Source organism: Gallus gallus, chromosome 3 (genome assembly GCF_016699485.2).
Source record: "Gallus gallus isolate bGalGal1 chromosome 3, bGalGal1.mat.broiler.GRCg7b, whole genome shotgun sequence".
Classification (NCBI taxonomy): domain Eukaryota; kingdom Metazoa; phylum Chordata; class Aves; order Galliformes; family Phasianidae; genus Gallus; species Gallus gallus.
This window is the reverse complement of record NC_052534.1, coordinates 46,553,187-46,577,628: the sequence shown is the minus strand read 5'-3', so window position 1 is coordinate 46,577,628 and position 24,442 is coordinate 46,553,187. Positions and strand designations below refer to the sequence as shown.

General features: G+C 39.0%; 1 protein-coding gene across 1 annotated transcript; it reads right to left on the bottom strand.

The window, feature by feature from the left end:
* Positions 1-1,668: 1,668 nt before the first annotated feature.
* Positions 1,669-24,442, bottom strand: RAB32 (RAB32, member RAS oncogene family). The gene is made up of 3 exons (NM_001277672.2): positions 24,057-24,442; positions 8,348-8,625; positions 1,669-6,828 (listed from the first exon to the last, which is right to left on the bottom strand). Exons 1-3 carry the CDS (start codon positions 24,283-24,285, stop codon positions 6,679-6,681), a joined length of 657 nt encoding a protein of 218 aa, NP_001264601.1. The 5' UTR covers positions 24,286-24,442; the 3' UTR covers positions 1,669-6,678.

Here is a 24,442-nt window from a genome sequence, read left to right as displayed (position 1 = left end):
GAGCAAGGGAAGGGGACTGTCCCACTCTGTCCTGTACAGCCTTGCCTCAAGCACTGAGAGCAGGTTTGTGTAAGACATAAAACTATTAGAGAATGTCCAAAGGAGGGCTATGGAATTGATGGAGGGCAAGGTGTGCGAGTTAGCTGAGGTCCCCTGGTTTATTCAGCCCAGAGTACAGGTGAGGGGATGCCTCATGGCAGCCTACAGCTTGAGGGGAGTGGAGGGGCAGCACTGAGCTCTCCTTTCTGCTGGCTGCAACAGGGCCTGAGGAAAAAGCATGGAGGTGTGTCGGGGAGGGGCAGCTGAGGGTTATGGAAAAGTTCTGCACCAGAGGGTGGTTGGATACTGGTGCAGGGCAGTGGGCACAAGCTCAAGCTGCTGGAGTTCAAGAAGCATTTGGAAAATGCTTTCAGACATAGGGACTGTTGTGGAGCTAGAAGCTGGCTTCAGTCTTTGCAGGTCCCTTCCAACTCAGCATACTCTATGATTCCAAATATACCAATACCACTGAATCTCGCTAGACTTCTCAGGGCATGTTAACTTTGATTCTCTCCACTTCAGTACTGAGGGAACAGAATTCAGATAACCAGTGAAGGAAAACTGAAGTAGGTTAGACAGCTATGCACTGCCATATCTTTGTTCTGTAAATTTACACTTGGCGATTCATTATAGGAATATCTATGTCAAAATGAAAAGCTTCCTGGTTTTGATATTGTATGAAAATCCCTATCTGAACTTGGAAGTCGAGAGTAGCTGTGGTGCTCTGTCTCCCAGGAGCATTAAGTGGGGACATGCAGAGGAACTACATTAGCTTTCTAATGATTTCTAAATCTTCGACCAAATGCTATTAGGAATTCTGATCACACCCTGAGGGATGGATAGATAGTTGTGGTTTTAGACTAAGAACGCACAATATTAATGCAGTGTTAACTACTGAGCTGTAGAGACTACTCAATCTCTCAGAACATTATTTTAGTATTTTGCTATTCAAAGGTAAGAGGGTAACTTGGCAGCAGATTTATAAATTCAAGTCTTGTTTGTTCTAATTAAAGGCAAGCTGCAAATCATAGCAAATCATTTTTAACTGTGATCAACTTCAGTGCAGTTTTAAACAAATGGTTGAGTGCAGTTGCAGTTCTGCATAAAGACTAGAAGTAAAGAGTTACACTAGAAAAATGCAGAATTGCCAGACAATTTTCAAAATAAACATGATTAATATTTTTCAAGAAAAGTCAGGAACAAGGCCATAGATATAGGAGTAAACTCTCAAGCTTGCTTTTCACCCTATAAAGTTAAAACAGATTACCTTTAAGTAAAAATAGTACTGCAACACACTTTATATTCTCCAACATATGAAATGTGGAAGGGGCATGAATATTATCAAACTTGTGCCATCACACATTTGATAAGACAAGTGCCATAACTATTTGAGCTACAGTAATCTCATCTAGTTGTACTCAAAAGCAATAACCTAAAGAAAGTAACTGCTCCCCTCATTAAACAAGAAAATATTAGAAGGCAATGATTTGGGGTACCCTGTGGAAAGGTGCAGTTGAACAAAACAAATCTTAAGTTCTAAGCCGAGTACTTTGTCACATGAACATCTATATAGAAGCATTAGCACTTAAACTGGACAGATGCTATACAGAGCAAAGGGACTAGAGGTAATCTTTGTGAACAATACAAGTGATCTGTTTTATTGTACTGAAGAAATACTGAGCATGAAATGTTTGAGGCATAATAATTTAATACAGAATGCATCTTGATAGGGCAGATGTTTTGCTACATCAAAACAGGGATAGCACTGTCAAAAAAAAAACAAATCAAATTCAGTCATTGTAACAAAAGAGGCTTGGACAAAATATTAACAGTGAAAACTGTTAACATGCTCAACTATAATAATAGGGTAACATTCAGTGCTATGATTTACAAGACACTTGAAAAGCAGATTGAAAGCCAGAAGTTAAAAAGCAAACCTACCTGAATGTGAGGGGTTGAAAGTCCATTTTTCTGGATTGATATGACACATTACTTTAACATACACCAGTAAATGACAGAAGCTTAGAAACAGAATTAGCCAAATGCTCATGTTGTCTAATTAAGGAACTAAGAGCTTTTTAACAGGTCAAATAATTATTAGCATAACTTCAAGTTTCAGAAGGATCATTATGACAAACAACTTAAGGTTCTAATTTCAAAGAAAAGAAAAAAGCTATTTTGAAGTTTGTGTTTTATCAAAGGACTGAATAATTAAGTTTCCAAGAACAATAAAAAAATATACCCAAACCCTTAATATTAAAACAGCACATGACATGGAGCTCCTACCTTTTACTCTCAAATATTTAAAATTACAAGGTCACAAGGTGTTACAAAGGTGACAAGGCTAGGAATCCTACCTATTTTAATTCCATCTAGAATTCAAGCCAAATGATAAGATGCAAGAGCACTACGCTCAGCTTTTATATCTTTGTGAAAAAAATGTAATGTAATAAGTACTGAGATGGTGGTCCTCTACTTGTAGATCTTCCAAGCCAAGGTATTCAAACACCATCCCCTCCCTATAAAGTTTTTCTTAAGGTAGTTAGAGCAGGAAGCATTCTGTATACAGACTGAAACGATAACTATCTAGTAGAATTTACTAATAATGAGCCTACGTAAAGAACATAAAATGTTTAAGCTAGTAATTTTTCATTGAAAGAACACGTTTAGAAAGCATTAAAAGAATTTGTTATCATGTCTATTTAACACACTGAGTACTGTCTTCGCATTTGGGGTGGTTTGTTAAGGCAAAAAAAGAAGGCAAAGAACCAATCTTACAGAGCTTTCAGATGATTATATGCAGTACAGGCACAATCCCTTCCAAATCTTCACTAGATATACCTGAATCTAGCATGTTCCTTACACTGATGAGTTCTGCTGAAGAACAAAGAGCTCTGAAGTGACCTTTCACATGCTGCCAAGTAAATGATGCATTTCAATACAGAATCATTATTTAGATCTCTGGCACTCTGCTAATACATTTTTCACTCCTGTGAAGTATGCTGTCATCTTCTTCTCTTATATTTTCCAGTATCTTATTATACGAAGAATGAAGGCGTATGCACATTTAGAGAACTGTTTCCATAGCAAATAAAGTGTATTGTAAAGGAGGAAAGAAGCAGTCAGTTCTCCATTTTAGAATCAAAGTCATTAATATATTAAAGCTAGAAGAAGGATAAGGGAGCAATAATTTTAAAGCAAAATACTTCAACATTCAATACCATGATATCACTTCAAATATTTCTATTTTCCCCATCACCATCTATTAAACAGTATATAAGAAGTATTTACCAATAATAAATCACTACATACAAGCAAGGATTTATACAATTTAAGAGGACTGAATGCTACTGAGACTCAACAACTAACTGAACTAACTGAAAATCTTAAACAAAGATCTTCAGATCTGGAAATGGCTTATTTTCCTTCCACTGCATTTAAGCTGCACATAGACAATTACAGAAGGATCAGCAATTTCTCCAGTTTTCATAATTAACCTTCTTAAATGAATAGAAGGTATTTTGCATAACCCGCACATACTGCACAACTACAGTGCAGAACAACTATATGCTATCTCCAGCCTTTATTTAATAAGATGGAATAAAGCCAAGTAAGACATTTTACTTGAAGCACCGACTCAGATTTTTACTCAAGTTCTTATCTCAAATCATTCCTTCAATACAGGGACCAAGAAACGAAGTCATTTACTTTATGGTTGGCATATTCTAATTTGCAAAAGATAATAAAAAGTAGCAAAGGACTTCAGTTCATATGAAAAAATTGAAATGAATCATCATTTTACTACATTATATCCTGTACACATAAAATAAATGATGTTAGACATCAACTTATTAGCTTGATGTTAAGTAGCCTAAACTTCCAGAAATCTTTCCAAACCAGAGATTGTGTTAATTAAAATAGGGTTCCATGTCTACTGTGATTGATCTTTGTTGTTGGTATTACATGAACATCACTCAGGCTCAACTTCTCCAGTCAATAACACATCAAAACTACTATACAGTTTGACAATCTTGATCATTCTACATTCATTTAGAATTTCAGAAGCTAGCTAGCTATACCCAGGAGAAGGAAATCACTGAAACATAAACAGCAGTAGCTTTTCAAGCAGAAGTTTAGATCTACAAAACTAATCTGTACAGGGTTACACTGTCATTGACAAGGCGGTGAAGATTCATGCATTCAGGTAGAGTCCCAAAGCTTCATCTTGATTTTCATTCTGCTGTAAGTTTGAAAACTAAGAATAAGAAACAGCAGAGTAGTTGCATGATTAAAAAAGACAAAATAAAACCAATAACCTGAAGTCTACCACATCTGGCAACTTCTGTAGTCAGGTAGGTATTCAAGGAATTAATGTTATAAATGGTCTAGTTTTTAAACACACTAGATAAAGAACTGACCTTTTTCTAGTATTAAAAATCCTTCCTGTCATTTCATGGGTCTGTTAATCCTACTGATCTCAAGCAAATTGAACATGAAATCACAATTTGTCAAGAGATTTTAATCATACATTTTGATTTATACAAGCATGAAACCAACAGGCTGTGCAAATTCTCCACTAGTTATGTTTTAAGTTTAGAAGACGCATGTTGGAGGTTAAGTGGGTTTAAGTGGATTTACAGTCCAAGTTAACTTGTTCTGGAGAGAACGGGAAAGTTACAGTAGTTCCAGGTTAACTAGCACAGTTAACAACCCAAACAAGCCAGCAAACAAGGAACACAGATAGGGTTCAACTTGCTTTCTGAAGCTTTGCTACTTTCAACTTCAAAAAGCCTGTAGATGGACATCTAAAGCTTGACTAATCTGTACAAGCAAAATGGATGCATTCCTTGTAGTGTTACACAGTGGGAAGATGTGATACCATGGACATTATCAGACTAGATAAATGCTCATGAGGACAGTCAGGCATTGAAACAGCTTTCCTGCAGGTCATATAGTCTGCCATTGAATGTTTAAGACCAGAATACTATATGAAGGCCTGAACAGCCTGGTACAACCTTGCTTTGAGAAAGATTAGAAAGGTTCTAAGATTTTGTCCAGCCTGAACTTATAACCCTCAACTAGTTAAACCTGGTTTTAGTTTATGCCATTCTGTACTGTGGTAATCTAAAAAAAGCCTTTACCATAGCAACTGCTGAAATAAATATTTTCACTGATACTTGAAAACACCTTTATGGCACACATGATGTGAAGATTCATTCAAAAGCATACACTAACAAGATAAGATGCCCAAATATATTTATTTGTCTCTTAAAAATATGTTACTCTTTAGAAAAGACAACAGCCTAGGTAATTTCAATACAGATTAAAGTACATCCAATCTGGCACATACTTCATGCTGATGTTTACTTAAACATCAGTACCATCAGAGAAGCAAATTAAGAATCCTGAAGCCAGTAGCAGTGAGGTATCAAGACAGAAGAAACCCTTTAAAATTAAGAGGAGCTCCAGAGCTCCATTTCAGCCAAGCAGAGACAAAATTCCATGAAAATGACCAAGAACTGAAGTTCTCTACTCCTTTTAATCTTCATTTGCTGCCAGAAATATATCGGTTATAACAAGGAAGCAAGCATCTCAGTACACAGAGCTACAAACTGGTAAGCTAGTTCACAAACTGAGTAGTCAGAAGAGTGCAGCACTGTTCTAAAATTCAAAAAGGAAGGAGTGGATCTTTGACAAGCTACAAAGATCCAGTTGAATTATTTCTTCCAAGGCATCTATTCTTATTCAAAATACTCAGAACCATCTCCAGAAAAAATGGAAAAAGCAAGTTCACTGTCACAGGACAGCAAGATATTTATGTAACCTAGTCTCGCTAAAGTTTTTGGTGTTAGTGCATGAAAAGGCTTCTGGATGATTATTTCTAGAAGTGCATAGAAGTGTAATTACCATAGGTATGTCAGAAATGCAACTGTATTGATTTATGTGTTTCACAGGTGAAGTATTAGCTGAAAGTAATATTCTTTGAATAGCTGAAGATGTATTTTTGATAGTATCTATTTAACAGTGCTTTTCCATTCAATAAAATCATTTACCTTTACCTATCTTGTTCTTACACAGTGGTGAAAGCAGTCTACTCCACTTGATCCTGGTGAACATACCAATGATATTGGCCCCTTCAAGATTTCCAGAATGTCTTGATCCAAGAGAGCTAGCAAGGAAACAGACCCTTATAGTGGAGACAGATAAGTACAAGTGTATATAGGTGAGAAGTCAGGCTAAAGTAGAGCATTATTGGTGACAAAAGAAAAATATTCAGTAGAGGTACAGGTGTCTGTTCAGCTAAAGCCATGAGTGAGTCTTGTTTGGAATGTAGCTTATCCTAGAATGCAAAGTAGACACTGAATGTTATCTCTGTTCCTTTTTAGGAGTGTAAACACTACCTTATGTTCTCAAGCAAGCAACTAATCAGATTTAGATGAAGCCACCCAAGAGGCAAGAGAACTCACAAGATACTCCTGTTTAGCATGAAACTGAGTATGTAAACACCCACAAGAATCACCTGTTCAGATAATACCAGACACTCCGTATGGATTGTCACAATGCAGCACCATAGCAGCAGTTTGATTTAAGGAACAGTCTTGCTGCTCATTCCATCACATTCGCCAAACAGTGGTAGCATTAGCAGCACTGTGATTTACTCTCTGCTTTCAACGGGTCTAGGTCCAGTCTTGGTTTTCCCACATCATTCTCTTCATTAGGGAAGGTTTTATAGTTGGCAAGGATGTTTTCCACCAAGAATCGAGCAGCTTCATCTATGTTGATGTTGTCCTAAAAATAGGAATGCAAACAAGTTAAATTGTTTGTTGGATTTTTTTTTTTTGCTTTTACAAAGTCACACTCCCCTATTAGAAGCTGGCCAAATATAAACTTCTCTGCAGCCATCAGCAGAACATAGACAGCTTAGATGTAACACATCATTGCTCAAATTTGCCTTTGGTAAACAGAAAAATCATTAAAAAAGTTTAGTAAAGCCATTCACCCACCAAACATTAAGGACAGCTTGACTCCCAAGTACTGTGTAGTCTGGGGATAAATCATCCATGTTTGAAAAACTCATAAGTGCCAAGTTGCATTTATGTATCAGGAAAGATAGCAGGCAGTTACACTGTTTTTAGTAGTGCGAGGCTTTCTGGGGCCTATTCCTCTTTCTGCTGCAGTATAAACACTCATTTATTGAAAAATCTTTTGAATCTGCCTCAAAAACTCAGAAAAGTCAAGAAGACTCATCCAGCCATTTTCTTATGCATGCTTTGAGAAGTATCTTAACTTATACTCCAAAGAATGTTGCGTAAGCAGAATACCTAGAACTGTATTTCTGTCTAGTACCTTAGCCACTGTGCATCCCTATTCCTTATTTTAAGGTGGTCAGGAAGAGATCTGTTTCTTGCTATTCCTCTTACAGATCTTTGAAAAAATGCATCATCAGGTGATAGAAATGACTCTCGCACAAGTATACTTCATGCCAGTTTGTCAGCAACAACTGAAGGAAGTAGGCAACTCAAGGGAAGAGAAGGATCTTGAAGCTTATCTTAATATAAAAGAATTAGCAGTCAGACCAGTAACAGGCCTTGTCACACACATCAATGCCTGAGATTAAAGGTTTTTCAGCGTGAAGGCAGTTAGGTTAAGAAGCTGTTGATTTCACTTCCAACTAAGCTTCTGTAACCATGTATGCACACTGGCTGAATTTGATTAAAGCTGTGCAATATTTGAAACTACTCAAAAGGTAAGCTTTATTTGGAATAAAGCACCTGTACCTTAGATTCACTTTCTCCTTAACTGGGCAATTAGATTTTCCCTAGTTTGGTCTTGCCACTACTTGATAAAGAAGAGAGTGGTTTAGGATCATCATCTAGGTAGATAGCAGCAAGCAAGCAGACAGCTTTATCTGGATTCTTACTACTTCCTATACACACCAGCGAAAAAGCTGCAATGGGAATTCTTCCACTTAAAGTGGCAGTATTTTTTTTTGTCAGTTCAATCACTATTTACTAGCACTGACATCTAAAGAACACCACTGATCTGATGCATGCAAGCTCAAAAAAACCTTACTGAATTCAGTTACTGTTTCCACTTCAGTGTTGTCTGAATGTAAGATGCAGTTCAAACTAAATATTCTGAAGCCTTCCTTAGCAATGAACTATCCTGCACACCACTTCTATTTCTCACTGAACGCTGGAATCTGAACTGTCACTTCCTACACTTGATAAATTTCTTTTCCATATGACTACATTCATCTGCTCTAACGCAAATAGAAAGCACACTTAAACATCTGTTTAATGCTTACCTTGGCAGATGTTTCAAACCATCCAATAAAGCCACCTTCTCTGCAGAACTGGTCCATTTGAGAAAGATTCTGGCTGCCATCCTTCTTCTGGTCACACTTGTTTGCAAGAAGAACAGCAGGGATGGGGCTGCCATTCGGAAGAAGTACTTTACTGTCCAAATCATGCTTCCATTTTGAAACAGCCTCAAATGTGGAGCCTCTTGTGACATCAAAGACCACGAAAGCACCAACTGCTTCTTTGTAGTATACTCTTGTCATATTTCCAAAACGCTCCTGGCCTGAAAAGGAAAAAAGTGACAGTTTTTATGTACTTGTGTTCACCACAGTTTATACTAAAGACTACCAGGTTAGTACATACAAGTTCAGCCTTTAGGTCTTTTAACAGCTTATACATTGTCTCTTCCATCCTACATGAGATCATCGTAACAGCCACTATGTACTCCCATATGTGACAAGTCGCAGTTGTATACTAATGACAAGAAAGCTTTAAAATATAGTTTTTAGTAGGGCCCTTTGAGAAGTAATGCCTAAAAACACTATCAGCACAACTCAACATAAGGTGTTCTTCCCATAAAAGCAGCTTCTGTATGATTTAGATGTAAACCTAGCCACTTCAAGTACACATTTAAGAAAACAAGGTTTTTCTGGAGGGCAGACAAGGCTTTCTGCAAGCACCAATGCAAGCAACTTTCAATGAATCCTCTGAAGGACTCATCTTTTGAAGATATTTTCCCTTTGGGACAGCTTGAAAGGAGCTAGTTTAGTAGTTCTTCATAAGGTTTTTTTTGTTTTAAAGTCAGACCTCTCTGTAATAGTTTCTAACTACAGGAGTTCTACTGAAGCCCTGGGATTTGGTACAAGGTGAACAAAATAGTTAAAGTACAATTGTTCATAATAAAAATTCAGAAACAAACTAATCATCAGACAAGAAAAGGCTTTTTTTTTTTTAAAGTACCATACAGCTCTTGTTGTCAGTATACTCAGGAAGTAGTATTAGTGCCCAGTTCACCATTTGGACGGTCAGACTGTTGCACTAATACTTAAGTGAGCACAACTGCGTCAAGTGCTAGGTGTGAGCATGTCACTTTAGATTTGGACTACTAAAATGGTTTTCTACTTTGTTCAGAAACCTCCACTGGCAGAAGTGGTTCCAGCATTATATTTCAGTTTCACACTATATTCTCACTTCAGCTGTTAGTATTCTAGAACATACGAAGTACATGCTGAGTAAGGAATTCAACTTGGAACATCATCATCCTCCCCCCCCCCATGAACATTCAAGTTTACCTTTGATTTACAAGGACAGTCACCAGAAGAACTAGGCATTATCTGCTCAGAAATGAATCAGAAGTCACTAGATGAAGGAACTTGACACAGCATGCTAGTTTAAGGTCAGTATACTTCAGATTAGCTCATCCCCTACAGACACTTTCAGAGAAGACTAAGCACCTGGTAGAATTGCCCAGAATCAGTAGTAGCTTCCAGAGAACCATAAAGTTCTAGGAAGAGGACTTTTTCCCCCTCTCTGTACAACCTCAAAGTACAATGGTGCAGGAAACAACATCACAAACCAACATTTAGGGGAACAGAAGGTAAACAGGAATTTACTGACTACCAGCTGAGTATCTCTTCTGTGGTCACAGGAAGCATACACAAGAGGAAAGCTCTTCCCTCCATACTCAAATCTCAAGTTTTGATGCAGGATTTCTGTTCAAGACTTTTAGGACCAACAAGCTGGGCACCAAGTGTGTACCTGACTGTCACTGGAAGAGGCTCATTCCTTCTGCAGTGTCAGAAAAGTTGTACAGAAGTGATCTGTGTTGTTTTACAGGCATAAGAAAGCCTGGAATGGCCTAAGGAAGGTAGTTCTGTTATCATCAGTTCATATATAATAGGGATGTTTCCTACCAGGCAGGAGTGCCAAGTCTTGTCTTCAGTTCAGGTAGTTTATCCCTATACACCACAGGTTAAGCTCACAAAAGTATGATCTTAATTTCTACTGCTCTGTACCAATCTCAGTATTCTGATGAATGATTTCTTCAGTGTAGCTCTTAAACAGCTTAGAAACAAATCTGCACTGTCATTTACTGCATGTGAACATGAAGCAGTGAAGGGAACAATCACATCAGTAATTCTTATTCAGTTTCTGAATGTGTAAATTTTTTTAATTACATCTGAGTTTTTCAAAAAGCTTATAGATATTTATATTAAAAATTGTGATATTGATCCATTGGAAGACTGCTTCTAACATAACAGACAGCACAGTCAATAGATATGAAAACTAAAAGTTCTCCTTAATCCCCAGATTATCAGCTCATTGTACATGCTGTAAGTGAATGTGACCAGTTTCCCCTCTAAGAAGAGGGAGCAGTTATGTCCAAGGATTAAACCTACACTTACCTGTATTTTCTTCACATTCTGCAGCATTCATTTAAGTGTTGCCTTCAGCTGCCTAAGAAATTAATTTTAGTCATACTTCTAGCTGGTTTTGAGAAGTCTGATTTCTTTTCTCCTCCCTTATTGAATAAGCTTTATGTTTGAAAAAACAGTGCTTATTCTTGTGCAATTTAAATTGGAGTGAAAGCAGAGAAGGAAGAAAAACACTACTGTAATATTACAGATTAACATCTTTTATAGATCATGTATTTCAGTCTGAGCGCTACTCTTCTCTGAATTATCCCAAATTCCAGAGCTTTCCCCTCTAGGACTCATACATGCTATCAATTGACCCCCATGAGATTGCTCTTCCAACCTATACAAAAGAGTCATAAGGATAGGTATGATCTTTATTCCATGCAGACAACATAGGCAATAACATGACTGGCCTAGAAGTTAAGAGTTCATTGTAGTAACAGGCACATTGCATGAGTCAGGAAGAGAATTCAGTATAAACCAAGTAGACTCTCTACAGTCCTATTACTTGTGATAATATACAGGCTTCAAGCAGAGCCTCTCATAGGCAATGACATACATTCTAGATGGACATTTTGAAGTTTAACACATCTTTCAGGCAAAGCATTTGCAAGTGCTTTTCTGTTTGCAGAAAACTTACACAGAAAAAAGCAAACCATAGACCACCACTACTCCAAAGCTTGGAGTCTGAACATCATTCTCTACATTTATTACTGAAGCTGAATGTACAGAGTTTTTGCTGCGCCCTGTCCAACCAGCAATTTCTCATTCCCTTCCTTAAGTACAGCAGGTTTGTCATAGCGTAGTTAATGTGTGAGAATAGTTCTGAATAGTACAGGAAAATGATCATACCCTAGAGGTGAAAAAGCTAAAAGTGACCAGATGAAACTAGACTTAGTGTCTAGTGCACAGAACTGTGGAAGAGGCCTGGAGTATAACAATGTGGTTACTACAGCAGTATGGAAAGGACAAAGAGGATTAGTCATGCTGGTAGGTGTATTGCTTTGATTTGCCTGACAGAAGCACAGACATTATTCTGTCTCAGGGGTTCAGGCCAAGCTACAGTGCAGTCATGGGCAGAGGTTATGTTTGGGGGTACAAAAGTGGCTGCATACAGTGCAGAGTTCTGTATTCTCTAACCACAGAGTTTTCACATCTAAATGACTCAGCACACCTCACCATATTTTCCAGTAATTGCAACAGCAGTAAGTGAAACAATTGCATATGTCCTGCACTGGGAACTAGTTTGGTTCCCTACAGTATTTCAACAGGAATTCAGCTTAGTTTAAACCTGTATTGAACTTCAGGAGCTTTTCTTGATTCCCAGCTTATATTGTAACAGAGCAAACTTAAGTTGAAAGCTAAATTTAAGAAAAGACTTATAGCCTAATCTGACAATAGAAACCTTCATTTACTACAAGAGATGAGTTACCACTATGAGAATCAGGAAGTGCCAGCCTTTTCTTGAGGTTTATTTATATATAAACACAAACACCTAAGTTCCTATAGCAGTTTTTCCCAGTGCAAGAAATACACAAGGGAGTCCTGTTTAGCAGCGTGACTTACTGTGGTCTGGCTTTTTAATGTGCTTCTACTATTAATGCTGACCTTAATTACTGCTTATAGGATGGAAACTGAAGCTAGAAAAAGCAACTTAAGTGTGCAAATTACTGCTGGATATGCATGGTATTGGGTATGTATGGGTTCATTCCTCCAGAAGGATTCTCCTATACCTAAATCCTTAATATGCAGGGAACCAACTTACTGACAGCAAAGTGGCCTATCTAGAAGTTCTCCCAGCTATGCTCTCCACTGGGAAAGTAGGTTTTGGTTTACCTGACAATACCAAAAGCATAGAACAAGTTCCCCTACTCTGTATGACCTAATTATCCTAGTCTACTCTGAAGCAATGCTACTCTGAGAAACCTAGGCTGTATTAGATGCATTTAACCCCTTTTCTTCATCAAGAGCACTACTACTAGAAGTAGTTTAACTTCTCTCTCAAACAAAACTAACCGTTATGACATTCTCCAAAAATTGTGTCACTGATGAGGAAGGAAAAGATGACCATGTGTTAAGAAGGCCTGACAACTGGAAGAATTGTGAAACAAATAGTTTCTCTTGCTGAAAGAAGGATACTGACAGGCTACTCACCTCAATGAATGGCCAGATCTCAAAAACTGATTTTAAACACATCTAGCAGTTCAGTATCGAGTAATCCTAAGCTATACTAATACGACTGAAGCTAAAGCCATCCAGAAGTGAAAGCACAGCTAGCTGAAGAGTTCTGCTTCCAGTCAGCAAGTAACTTTGAAGATCATTCCCACAAGTTTTATCATTTTTCCCCCTAGACCCAGTAACAGTTGTCAACATCTGATAAATAATTAAGTACTCAGCTTGCAAATAAAGCCAAGCAGCTATAGCTAACATTGTCCTTTAGAATGTTGAAAGGCATTCTAAGGCAGTTTAATAAGAAATTGCCCACATAAGAAATAATCTATAAAACCAAGCCAAGAGATCAGCAATACTTTTTTCTTCACAGTAGTGAAGAAAGTCAGAGGTCAGAGTCCTACTGAGTCAATTAGGAAAGTTCAAGATGCTTAGAAGTTCCAACCTGCCAAGGTGTTACAGTTATACTACTTTCATTTCAACAGGAAAAATCTCAAGTACAGTTTTAAATATAGCAAACTTCAGTATCACATGATGCTTATTAACACTGGCCTGCTTATTATAATTTAATCTGGGAATACTTGAATTTTCTCCTTTTTTTGTGAGAAGGATCAACCATTCACCATGACTCTCAAGAGAGAATGAGTCATGACAAAATTCAAAGGGTAACATTACTGAAAGCCTAGTGAAAGAAGGTTCCTTAGCTGTCTTCACTGGTGGCCTGAGTACTGCGATGAGGCTCCCGCAGGTACAGAACTACTGATTGCACTCCCTATAGAAGCCTTAAAAGAACCTCCTGCTCAATGTTTTACAAGTTAACACATTTGGAAACACGTAAGTATCTCAAAGTTGATACTGGCTCCCTCCAGAACAGAAGTTCAGTGCTAGTCACAGCAGCAATCTGTTAGGTAACAATTCTGCTACAAAGTCAATGTTGATCACAGTCAACAGTACTTAGGAACATCACTTAGTTTCCTCACATACATCTATCTTGTACTTCCAGGGGCACTATCCAACTTCTATAGTACAAAGCAGAAGACAAATTTTACCAGAGAAAAGGCTTGCACACAACTACCATTATATGAAGTATAAAGTGAAAATGCATCAAGCTACACTGCAGTACAAATCTGTGTACATGCATGAACAAAATAGAACAGTGCAAGTAAATACTCCATATGTATATAATAAGAAGCCTCCTTTAATGAACTGTGGAAAAAAAATAGTAAAACCAAAGTTCAGTGAACATTTAGGATAGACTCAGTGAGACCGGCACTATGCTCAGCCTTTGGTAAGTAACTTCAAGAAAGTCTAGGTCCTTTTAGACTTCACTGAGCATCATCTCAGATTCAGGACACCCATCACCAAGCCAGAAAAGCTCCAATATGATTGTCAGCACCATGGCTCTCGGGTTCCTGCTATCAACTATTCTGCCTACTAACCATATAGCATGCTAGCAAAACATGTACCTGTGCTAATATGCTGTACAGTTCAGTCTTCAGTGTTGAACTCTACAAATTAGTTGTCTCATTGTCCTTAAATGGTTTGAAGGATTTGTTTTTACTCAACCTAGATTGGAAAGAATTGAAAAAAAAAATCAACAGCAAATGAAAACTTTTCTTCCTCATCTTCCCTCTCCTTGGAGTAATGAACACTTTCTCTCCTGCTTCAGCAATGCTGCTATAGAGAAGACTGAAACCTCAGGCTGTCCAGATGTCTAGGGTCAAGCTCTTACATATTATCAGGGGAACATCTCAGTGACAGCTCCTAACTTACAATTCCAGCTCTCAGCACAGTTCACATCACTCAGCATGGTAGATTTAAGTTACAGCACCATCCAAATGGGTTGGGCACGCGGCCCAATCCCATCACTAAGAGTTAGAACCACTGTCCCACTGAAAACTTACCTAAATCCCTAATGAGACAAGCAAGAACAGACTACATTTTGAATGCCTGATGGTCTTATAGCTAGATGTAGAATGCAAGATAAATATTCAGGCTTGCCCTGAGGAAGTATTGGCCCAGTCTCCAGATGCTTGAAACACATTTTAGCACCACCAGATTCAGGTATGTGTTGATGGGGGGGAGTACTTCTTTAGCAAGACATACAAATATATTACTTCCAAGCTACCCACCACTGCTGATAGTATTTCCTCCACTGTCTCCCCACACCAGGACAGCTTGTCCCAGAACTGTCTCACTCAATTAGAGCAAATCTGTTATTCAGCAAAAAGTAGGTTAACCAAACCACTATCAGTTTTACAGGACATTCTCAAGTGACTGCCTGCTTTTTCACATGGGCAGCAGCTGTAGATTGAGAGAGCAGGCAGCCAGATTCCAAAATGGTCAGTACTAGTTGTCTTTCCATTCCTCTTTCTTACCCATTTAAGCCATAAATGCAAGATTACACAGTGTTTAAACTAGACTGGCAGTTCTGGTAGATATTAGGAACCTGTAAGTTGTAAAAGTGAAGCTTTCATTTTTCACCACTGTGAAAGTAATATCTGGTATTTGTGGTTCTGATGACAAACATTAAGAGGTTAAAAGTGAGAAGAAGAATATTTCATTTTCCTGTATTAGGCAGCACTACAAAGTTTCATTGCCTGCGGCTCGTACAGTGTACAAGAAAAAAAAGGCCCGGGTAATTTTTAAGTGAATTTGTGGTGTCCTTTCTTACTAAAGTTGGTATAGGAAAAAACTACTGATCTCCAGAAGGATAACTTCCTGAAAGTAAGCATACCACACCCCTCAGAGAAAGGCTTTCCAATAAAGAAATAACCAGTTCATCCCTACTCATCTGACACCCATCTTAACCTTTGGTACGCTAGTTATGTTTACACTAGACAGTGCCATGTTGCAAAGGAAGTTGCAAGGTGCAATTCCGTTGTGCGAATGTTCTGACCTAACATCCAAAGTATAGCAAATGCTATATGTATACAGAGTATGTATTTGAGAGATTTATTCTGGACTAGTTGCAGTCATTGAAACCACTGACTAATGTCAGTTCAGGGGTAGTGGCATGTTGTTTAGGTCATAATTTGATGTGTTTTCATGAGTCTGTTTCATTCTAAAATGTTAGAAAGTAGTTCACTCTAAAGTTTCATTGCATAGTAGAGCCAAAATCTGAACAAGTCACATACTGCCTTTCCACTTGAAAATTCTGGTGGCTAATCAATGAAACAACAGAAGCACCTCAGTACAGATGCTGAGAAGCTAGGCACCCGATTTCTGTCAGGAAAATTGATCACATCTACCATCCTTACAGACTGTAAAAGCACACTATTCTCTTCTACAAGGTAGAAAAGCTAAGTAGGAACCATTCTTTCTCAAAAAAATTTCACAGTTCTCATAGGGAAGTTTACCGTAAGACTGAAACCTCTTTGCTGCTTGTAGCCCTTGGCTAATCCAGTGAGTTAACATTGCCTGAGCTGGCTTTAACAGCTATCTAGTAAGTTTTGAGGCAAACACTTGTAATTCAGCTAGCTTTGTACAGCATCAAATGCATATAGGAGTATGACAGTTTGTACAAGAACATCTAATAGGCTGATACAGCTTCACATTTCACTTCTTTTGCTTGCATCTTCAACAAATAAATTGAGACCAGGAAGTTTGACTAAACAGTAGATTTTTGTCCCTTGAAAGTGTAGCTCAGCTAAAGTAACTAATTTCTAACTAGACATCAATACAGAACATGTGGGAAAAAAAAATGGCTGGTTCCTATTTTACTCTAACTGGGCTCATTAGAACAAGTTAACTGCCAGAGTTAAGCCCCACACTCCCAATTTGCCTCCTTCAGCACACTACCATGCAGCAACAGCTGTGCTGTGTAGTTAGCAGTGATGCTGCATGGTACTGTGGCATTTCACAATACAGGAGAACAAGTCAGTTTGTCTCAAGAACAACTATATCATGAGACTGAAAAATTTTAATCTCTAAACCAGTGTGTCATGGCACACAGTGTGCCACTGGAATTCTGTATCAAGTAGCTGCCACTTTGCTCTACCCAGCACTCTATTCCAGGAGCATTTAAAGAACAAGTTCCCATAAGCTCTTAGTAGTGACACTTAAAGGCTTTTTAAAACATTTGAAAAGCTGCCAAAGTTCACACAGTAAGGAGTAATGATTTGCATTTATAGCTAGCCTAGAAGTTACCACTACTCAAAGAATGCTACGCTTTCCCTAACCATAGTTAGAATGTTTTATTTCTAAACAAGCTCTATAAAACCCTGACATCTCAAGAATCATCTTAGCACCACCTCTACCTTCATTCTGCACATCTGTAGCCAGATGACAACTTCAAAAACTGTCTTACCAACATGAAAAGCAAGTTGCACCTCCCAGTCACTGCTTACTGCTGTTCATACTAGCAGTAACACTTTCAATGATTTTGCAAGAATTATTCCCATACTTTCATAAGGAAACAGATTCCTTTGTTGCAAATAGTTTTCTTTCGACACGGTGTGTCACTTCAGAACTTCTAGCCTGAGTATTTGGAGGAAACCCTTCACAAACTGTAAAGGCGGGTCAGTGAGTGTTGCTGGAGTTGAAGATACTAACAGCAGCCCTGAAATCTAATTCCAGCATCCTTGATTGCTACTGCAGAGAAGAAACATTTTATACAGAACACTGAAACTTTTGAGCCAGGCTGCTAAAATTACCCATCTTATAAAATGCAGGAAATAAAATCAGTTTTGAACACATCCGTATAGCACTTATCAACTTAAGTTGTACTTCTGTACAAGCACTTCAGTGACAGCTAGATCTGAAGTGCACATAAAGAAATCACAACTGGTAAAAGGCCAAGTGGGTGTCAGTAAATAAGGCAAAGTTACAGAGATTCTGAAGCTGGAACACTATGGTAGGGTAAGCTGATAGACATCCATGCAAACCATACATAAAGAAAAGTGTATGACAGTCTACACTAGTTTATCTCTGGAGATTAATACAGCTGACTTGTCAAATAGCTTAATTTCTGAGTCAGTATTACATGAAGGGCAAGAACTCAGCCAATACTTGCCTCAAAGAGTAACTTAATAATCAATTTAAGTTAGTGGATTTCTGCACAGATTTATAGTTTAATAACTTGACCCAGAAGTTTGTTATGTTGTGCAATAAATGCTATTTTTCTTCCCATTTGCTTTCTCCCCTCCTGTTTAATGAATCCATCCTTTGTTCTCTGTACTTGAGTGCTACAGAAGTTTTTATCATGGCTTCATACCAAATGTGAAACATCTGAACAACTGCTAATATGATATGAACTTTGTCTACTTGAAAATAAGACTGAAGTTACACATATTCCACAGTGATTAGAAGATCAATGACTAAAATTAAGTGATGTTTTCCTTGTGAATAGAAATTAAGAGTGCTTGCTAAAAATCAATACAGTAATCTTGGCTTTAAGTGTGTGCTAGATCAGCTGGACTTTTAAGATCACATTCGTAAACCTATTACTTGGAGGATAACCAGAAAAGCCTATGAAGAATTTCTAAGCTTATTTCCAAGATACTGTAAGAACATCTATCAAGTTTTCCATCTAACTGAAACTTAACTGAACAGTCCTGATTATACATTGTTCAAGACAACAAATATACAGAGTGGCGTGGTTAGGCTGGTATCTGAACATTGTACAGACGGATTATCACATTGGAAAGGGATAATCAGAAATAAGTGAAAATGCTCACCCATGTCATAGGCTCACAGAAAAAACTCCAAGGAGTGATCTCCAGAAAGAGATCCTTCCTTAGTGGCAGTCAGCCCTAAAATGGGATCTAGGAGAGGTGCAGCCAGGCTCCACCCCTTCCAGTCACACAGCTGAATTGCCTTCACCTGTGCTCCCACAGCTGACTCAGTGCTTGTCTCAGGTGATCAACCAGGGGTTCAGGCCATGATTCAACAGTTCCCATACACACAAAGTCACTGTACATAACTGCCTAACCCCAGCTTCAAGACTAACATTTTCCATGTGCTTGTGGAATTGCTACATTTAAGAAACCAGCACAGAGGCTTTCACAATTTTAGTTTAAGACAGAAGCAGCACTTTGCAGTGCTATATGATGTACCACCAGCAGAGCAAGGAAATAGCTTTATTAGCAAGACCAACAGCCATCACTCATGTCACTTGTTTGTGGTGCACAGGGATGTCTGAAAGCTAGAGACACAACAAGAAGGAACAAGTTTAACGTGTTTAGCACTAAATTGGACTACTTCACTGCAGAGCAGCAAGTAAAGCAAGTCATTGTCAGGTGAAAGTTCATAAACCTAATCCTGCTGTTCCAGAGGAGTCACAGGAAAGGACACCCACACAAGATTTCCCACAGCAGGGTGGTTTCAGGAAGGAAATGCACAGTTCTTCTTCTTGTCCCTACTGCTTCTAAGAAAGCATTTCAATGCATTTACAGATGAGCAGGCCTACATTTCCCATAAAAATTTGTCTGCTAGCTTTGCATATTTTCAGCCAACATGAAGTGATTCTTACATGAAAGGCATGCTTACATGTATGCATGCAAGAAGCATACCGAGATCAGTCATGGGTCCTTCAGACCTTTTAAGCCAGTCTGAACTTCATCACAGTACTCCTGACAGAGCTTTCTGACCTACCTCACCTATTACCAGAGTGATAGTGATTCCATCCCCACACGAAGGAGGTTGCACCGGGAACCTCCTTCACCAGCTAAATCAGCAAACAACCTCAGACCACTTGCCAGTTTTTTAAATAAAGCTCTGAGCTCCAAGTTTTGCATCTGTTTCTGATATTACTATTTATGTACATAGTTTTCACTCTTCCTTTCACTTTCCTCACTCTTAGGAATATCTCATGAATGCAAAGCACAGTTGTGAGCAGGTTATGTCTAGACCCTCAGCCTCTATCCTATGCTCACTTCCAGGCACAAGTAAAAAAAATCAGTTTATACTGCAAGAAACAAGCTTGTGACCTGGTACCTTGAAACAACTCAGCAGTCCTGCAGCACCTCAATAGCACATATGCAGAACAAAAATAAGCTACGTAACTGCTCAAAGTTAAAACATTTTTCACACAGTGGCTTGAACAGCTTTGAAACAATGTCAGCAAAACATTTAACAGTGCGAAGTTATAGTTCACAGTGTGTAGCTACAAAGTACATTACCACTTCAGAGGAGAGATCTAACTTCACTGGGACATATTATCAAGTATAGCTTGGTGATCCTTGGTATCTAGGCCAGGAGGCTTGCGTTTTGCCTTCATTATCTCACTCTGCAAATCCTTCTTCCAGGTTTCTTTTCCTTACTGTGAAGTATGTTTAAACATTTCCCTTCCCTTCTACAACATCCATTGTTTCCTCCACTCATTTTCCCATTTCTCATGGTTTCCCAAAGATGAAAACAAGTTAATTCCCAAATAAACTGAAAGTTTGATCTCAAATGTATGAATAGATGTTAATTTGTCTTTACAGGAGATGGGTTATTCCAGGCCTTCAGCTTAGCATTTGAGGAAAATACTTCATGTGATTTCTTCATCCTCTTCAAGACAGAACTCAAATGTTTTCAAGGAGACAGACAACATGTTAGTAACAAATTTGCATGCTACAAGTCTTGTCCATTAGCTCTTGAAAATTTGTACAAAAGTATTCTAAACATGTAATGCACAATTGTTCCTCCTCTGTTCTGACAATTCCATTGCCACACTCTTCCAATTAGAACTTTTAAGATTCTCTGAATAAGGAAAAGGGATACTGTAGGCAAAGCTAATGCACAATGCATCAATGCCTCGCTGAAAGCTACTAAAAAAAAAAAGCACATTTGTCTAGCAGATGTCATTAGTAACATTCATACAGGAAATCCAAGCTCAAGTGGTCATCTACAACTTTTACCATTGCTACCCTCCAGAGAGTTGGACATTTGTATAGGCTGATGTGAGTGACAGTGGCAGCCAACATGATTATAAAGCTAATGCTACTCAGTCACAGCTCTTACTATTTCAAATCAAAAGTCTGATTGATTTAGAGGACATCCTTGAGGTGATTTTTTTTCCAACACAGTTTAAAGTCTCATCAGTATGCTGTATTCACCTGCTTCACTGCGCTCTGGTCAATGGAGTATACTGATGAAGAGAGCACGTTCATCAAGTATGAATCTCAAGCATATGGAAATAGAGTTTAAAAACTTCCCTATCATTAAGATGCCTTTGTTTTTGTATCTCTTTGCCACAATGACTCATCCTTATCTCCTAGTTATCTTATGTATTACGTCCTTTGAAGAAGAGGATTAACCTTTTAATACTTTCAGAATTTATCCTGGAAGAGTTGCTTAGCATAACTTCACATGCTGAGATAAAAAACAGCAGTAATGCCCATGGGCAGCTAAGACTTAGAAGTTTTGCTCCTGTACAAACATGCATATAATCTGAAGAAGAATATTTCATGCAGCAGAAAGATCATTTGACAGTGACTGACAGTAGTTGCTCAAGCTTTCTCATCTCCATTGCTGAAAAGGCTAGAACCTGTGTCTATGTAAATAAAAATGCCTCAGTATTTACTGAATATGGAAGTATAGGTACAACAGCTCCCTTCCTCCTTTTAGCACTCAGACCTTGATTCTGCTGCAGGAATCAGCCTTCCTGTCGTAGGATACAAAGTAATGCAATTTTCACCAGAAAAGAACTGGTACTGTAACACTGTCAGGGCCTACCAGGCAATTACATGGATTTATGACTAAAACCTGAGCTAACACAATAAACTGAAAACATTCACAAACCTGCAGCACTGGAATACACAGTACAGCATTCATCAGTTTGATGTTTGGCTACATTCACACTGGAAGCCAGCACTGTATCTGCATTATAGTCCTTAGCTGATGGAATGAGCAACACTATTCATTTCTGTTATTGGTTTACCTACAGAATACAGCAATTTGAGGAAAGCTTTTAATGATAGACTTGTAACTACAAGATGATCTAGGAAAAAAATAACATACTTATCTTTGCTTAAGGGCTTGACTTGTGTTCAGAAGCCTTTTTAAGTACATCAAACTCGATTCAGAGCACTAGCACCACACTGCTTGCAGGGAAGTCACATGAAGTGTTACTTACCATAAGATTTAGATCTCTTCAAGAGATCTAAAGCTGTTTGTCTGCATACACCAGCAGACAAAATTATCTGTGAGCTTTTGAAAGACAGAATACAGTTCCACTAATGAGTTAAGAGGGGATGACTATCATATGCTCAGATACTTCATGACACATGCTTCAGGCAACATACTCTGGGACAATATAGAAGTCATCTTCAGCCCAGTTCTTTCCGATCACTTCCACACCCTTGGAGCTATAGAAAGACTTGTGAAGTACAGACTGAACTGCAGAATACCTTTCCAGCTCAAGTACACTTGCAGTTTTAGGACTATGAAACCCCCATGGATACTAAATTCCCTTTTCTTTTAGTGGTTAATACTTAAATGGAGACCTCAAGTTCTAAAGAATTCTGAGCTATTACTGTCAAACTGTCTCAGCAGAGCCCAATTAAATATCACTAGAAGTGCTTACTTGTTTTCTTAGTCTCCTATTGGAAAAGGACCCCCAGCCCCTTGGAAACAGAACAGTTAATCTACCAGATTCAACATAGAAATTTGGATTGCAAAAGGAAAAGTCATTGTATTTTGGGTTATTTTCATAAGGGAAAGATTAGCCAGGAGTTTTATACAACACCACACTAAAAACTCATTTAGCTTAGTAGGGCATCACCTGTATCCAAACTTTGTTACAAGTACATCTAAGTTTCTGCTTGGCCTGTTGAAACAGGTCGCTTTGGAAGAGCACCGTCTACTCCAGAGTCATAAACCAAGGGCTGAGAAGAACTTAAACAGCTGCCTGCGCAAACACCAAAATCCTGGAACAACATTCTCTTTATCTTCACAACTCCAGACTTGCTAAAACACAGCCAGAGCATTGCAGCAGCTTGCACCAGCACTGCCAATTTATTGAAGAAAGTTGAAAAGTGATTTGCAGAAAGAAGCCACAAGAAAAATCCTGCCAGTATTTCTGCCACTCTTCAAAACAATTAATCTTAGTTTTTCCCTACAGCAGAAAGACCATGTGTTTCGGCACACTGCAGTAAGAAGCAGGCCTTTCAGCATGAGAATCATAGCTGAAGTGTTTTAGGATGATTTTTAAAGCAGAAGCAGCTGATTTCGACCCTCAACTGGTTTGGCACAGGGATGTATCAGCTGTGCATTACCCTTCCTGTTTCATGAGCTTCCACTTGACAAAGGAGTGTGTTTGTGGAAACAGTAACAGTTGTTAACCTAGTATCTTCCAGTGTAAGTTTAAAGACAGTATCTGAAATAAGATATTTCCATATATAAGGAAGTGTTCTTAAGACTGGAAAAAGAAAAAGGGAGCTTCAGGTTAAAGGCCAAGCTACATACAAAGCCAAATGCAATGCCAACTTGAAATGATTAATAAGTTGAGAGAACACAGGCTTCTTAGGAGTCTACAGCAAAGTAACATTTGCCATCTGTCATTTAACACTTAAGCATAAGCACTTAACTGTGATATGTACACAGTTTGGTTCTTTAAGATTCAGTGGCATTACAGCGTAGTTCTTATCATGCATGGGAAAGGAAACAGGGCTTTACTGTTTTAGTGCACTCACAGTATCTTTTTGACACACATTGAAGTGCAGAAAAGAGCATAACATAGATCCCTCACTCCCTGCACAAACCAGGGGCCACAAAGTTGCATTTAGATTAAGCAGGCTACTCCAAACCACTGAAAGGGAAGCACAACCTTTTTGAGGCCAGTTCTAGTTACTGGAATACCTTTAACCTGCAAGGTGGACCTACTGAGCACAGCCCACTTGGAGGAGACACATTTCCTCTGGAAGCACCGCAGAGCAGGAGCCATGAGACAGTTGAAGCAGCAGCTGTGAGCAGCCAGAAGTAGAGCAGCTTTTTGAGGAGAGCCATAAGAGCTCCAGCGTTGGCCCACAGGGCACCCACAGCCTACCAGAGTCAAAAACACCTCTTCCCGATGGAAATTGCCCACTACTCACACCTCAAAGGCGGATTTGAGCATAACACAGGAAGGAGAAAGCCACGGCAGCAGGCTTCAGAGCTGGAGTACACCTCCCTCCTCAGGGAGGCCTCGGTCCCCGTCCCTCACCTGCGATGTCCCAGAGCTGCAGCCGCACCAGGGTCTTGCTGTCCCAGTTGATGACTTTGAGAGCAAAATCCACCCCGATAGTGGCCCGGTAGTGCTGAGAGAAGAGCTGGTGCACGTAGCGCTTGATAATGCTGGTCTTGCCCACGCCCAGCTCCCCGATCACCAGCACCTTGAAGAGATGTTCCCGGCTCTCCGCCACGCCGGACACCGGCCCTTCCCCGCCAGCCATGCTTGCACGGCCCAGTCCGGCCGCGCTGCCGGGACTGCGGCACTGCGCCGCAAACTTTCCCGGCCGAGAATTCGCCTCCACCAACGCTACTGTAGAGCCGACCCGCACCGGACAGGGAACAAAAAGGAGAGAACCCCGCAGCCACCTGACCGCAGTC

Bases quoted from the DNA above. Each gene is read 5' to 3' on its own strand.
- RAB32 (NM_001277672.2), bottom strand. From the start codon at position 24,285: ATGGCTGGCGGGGAAGGGCCGGTGTCCGGCGTGGCGGAGAGCCGGGAA. The intron at 8,626-24,056 runs GTGAGGGACGGG...TTTCCTTTTCAG, and splicing joins GCAGCTCTGGGACATCGCAG to GCCAGGAGCGTTTTGGAAAT. The intron at 6,829-8,347 runs GTAAGCATTAAA...TCCTATTTTTAG, and splicing joins GGTTTGAAACATCTGCCAAG to GACAACATCAACATAGATGA.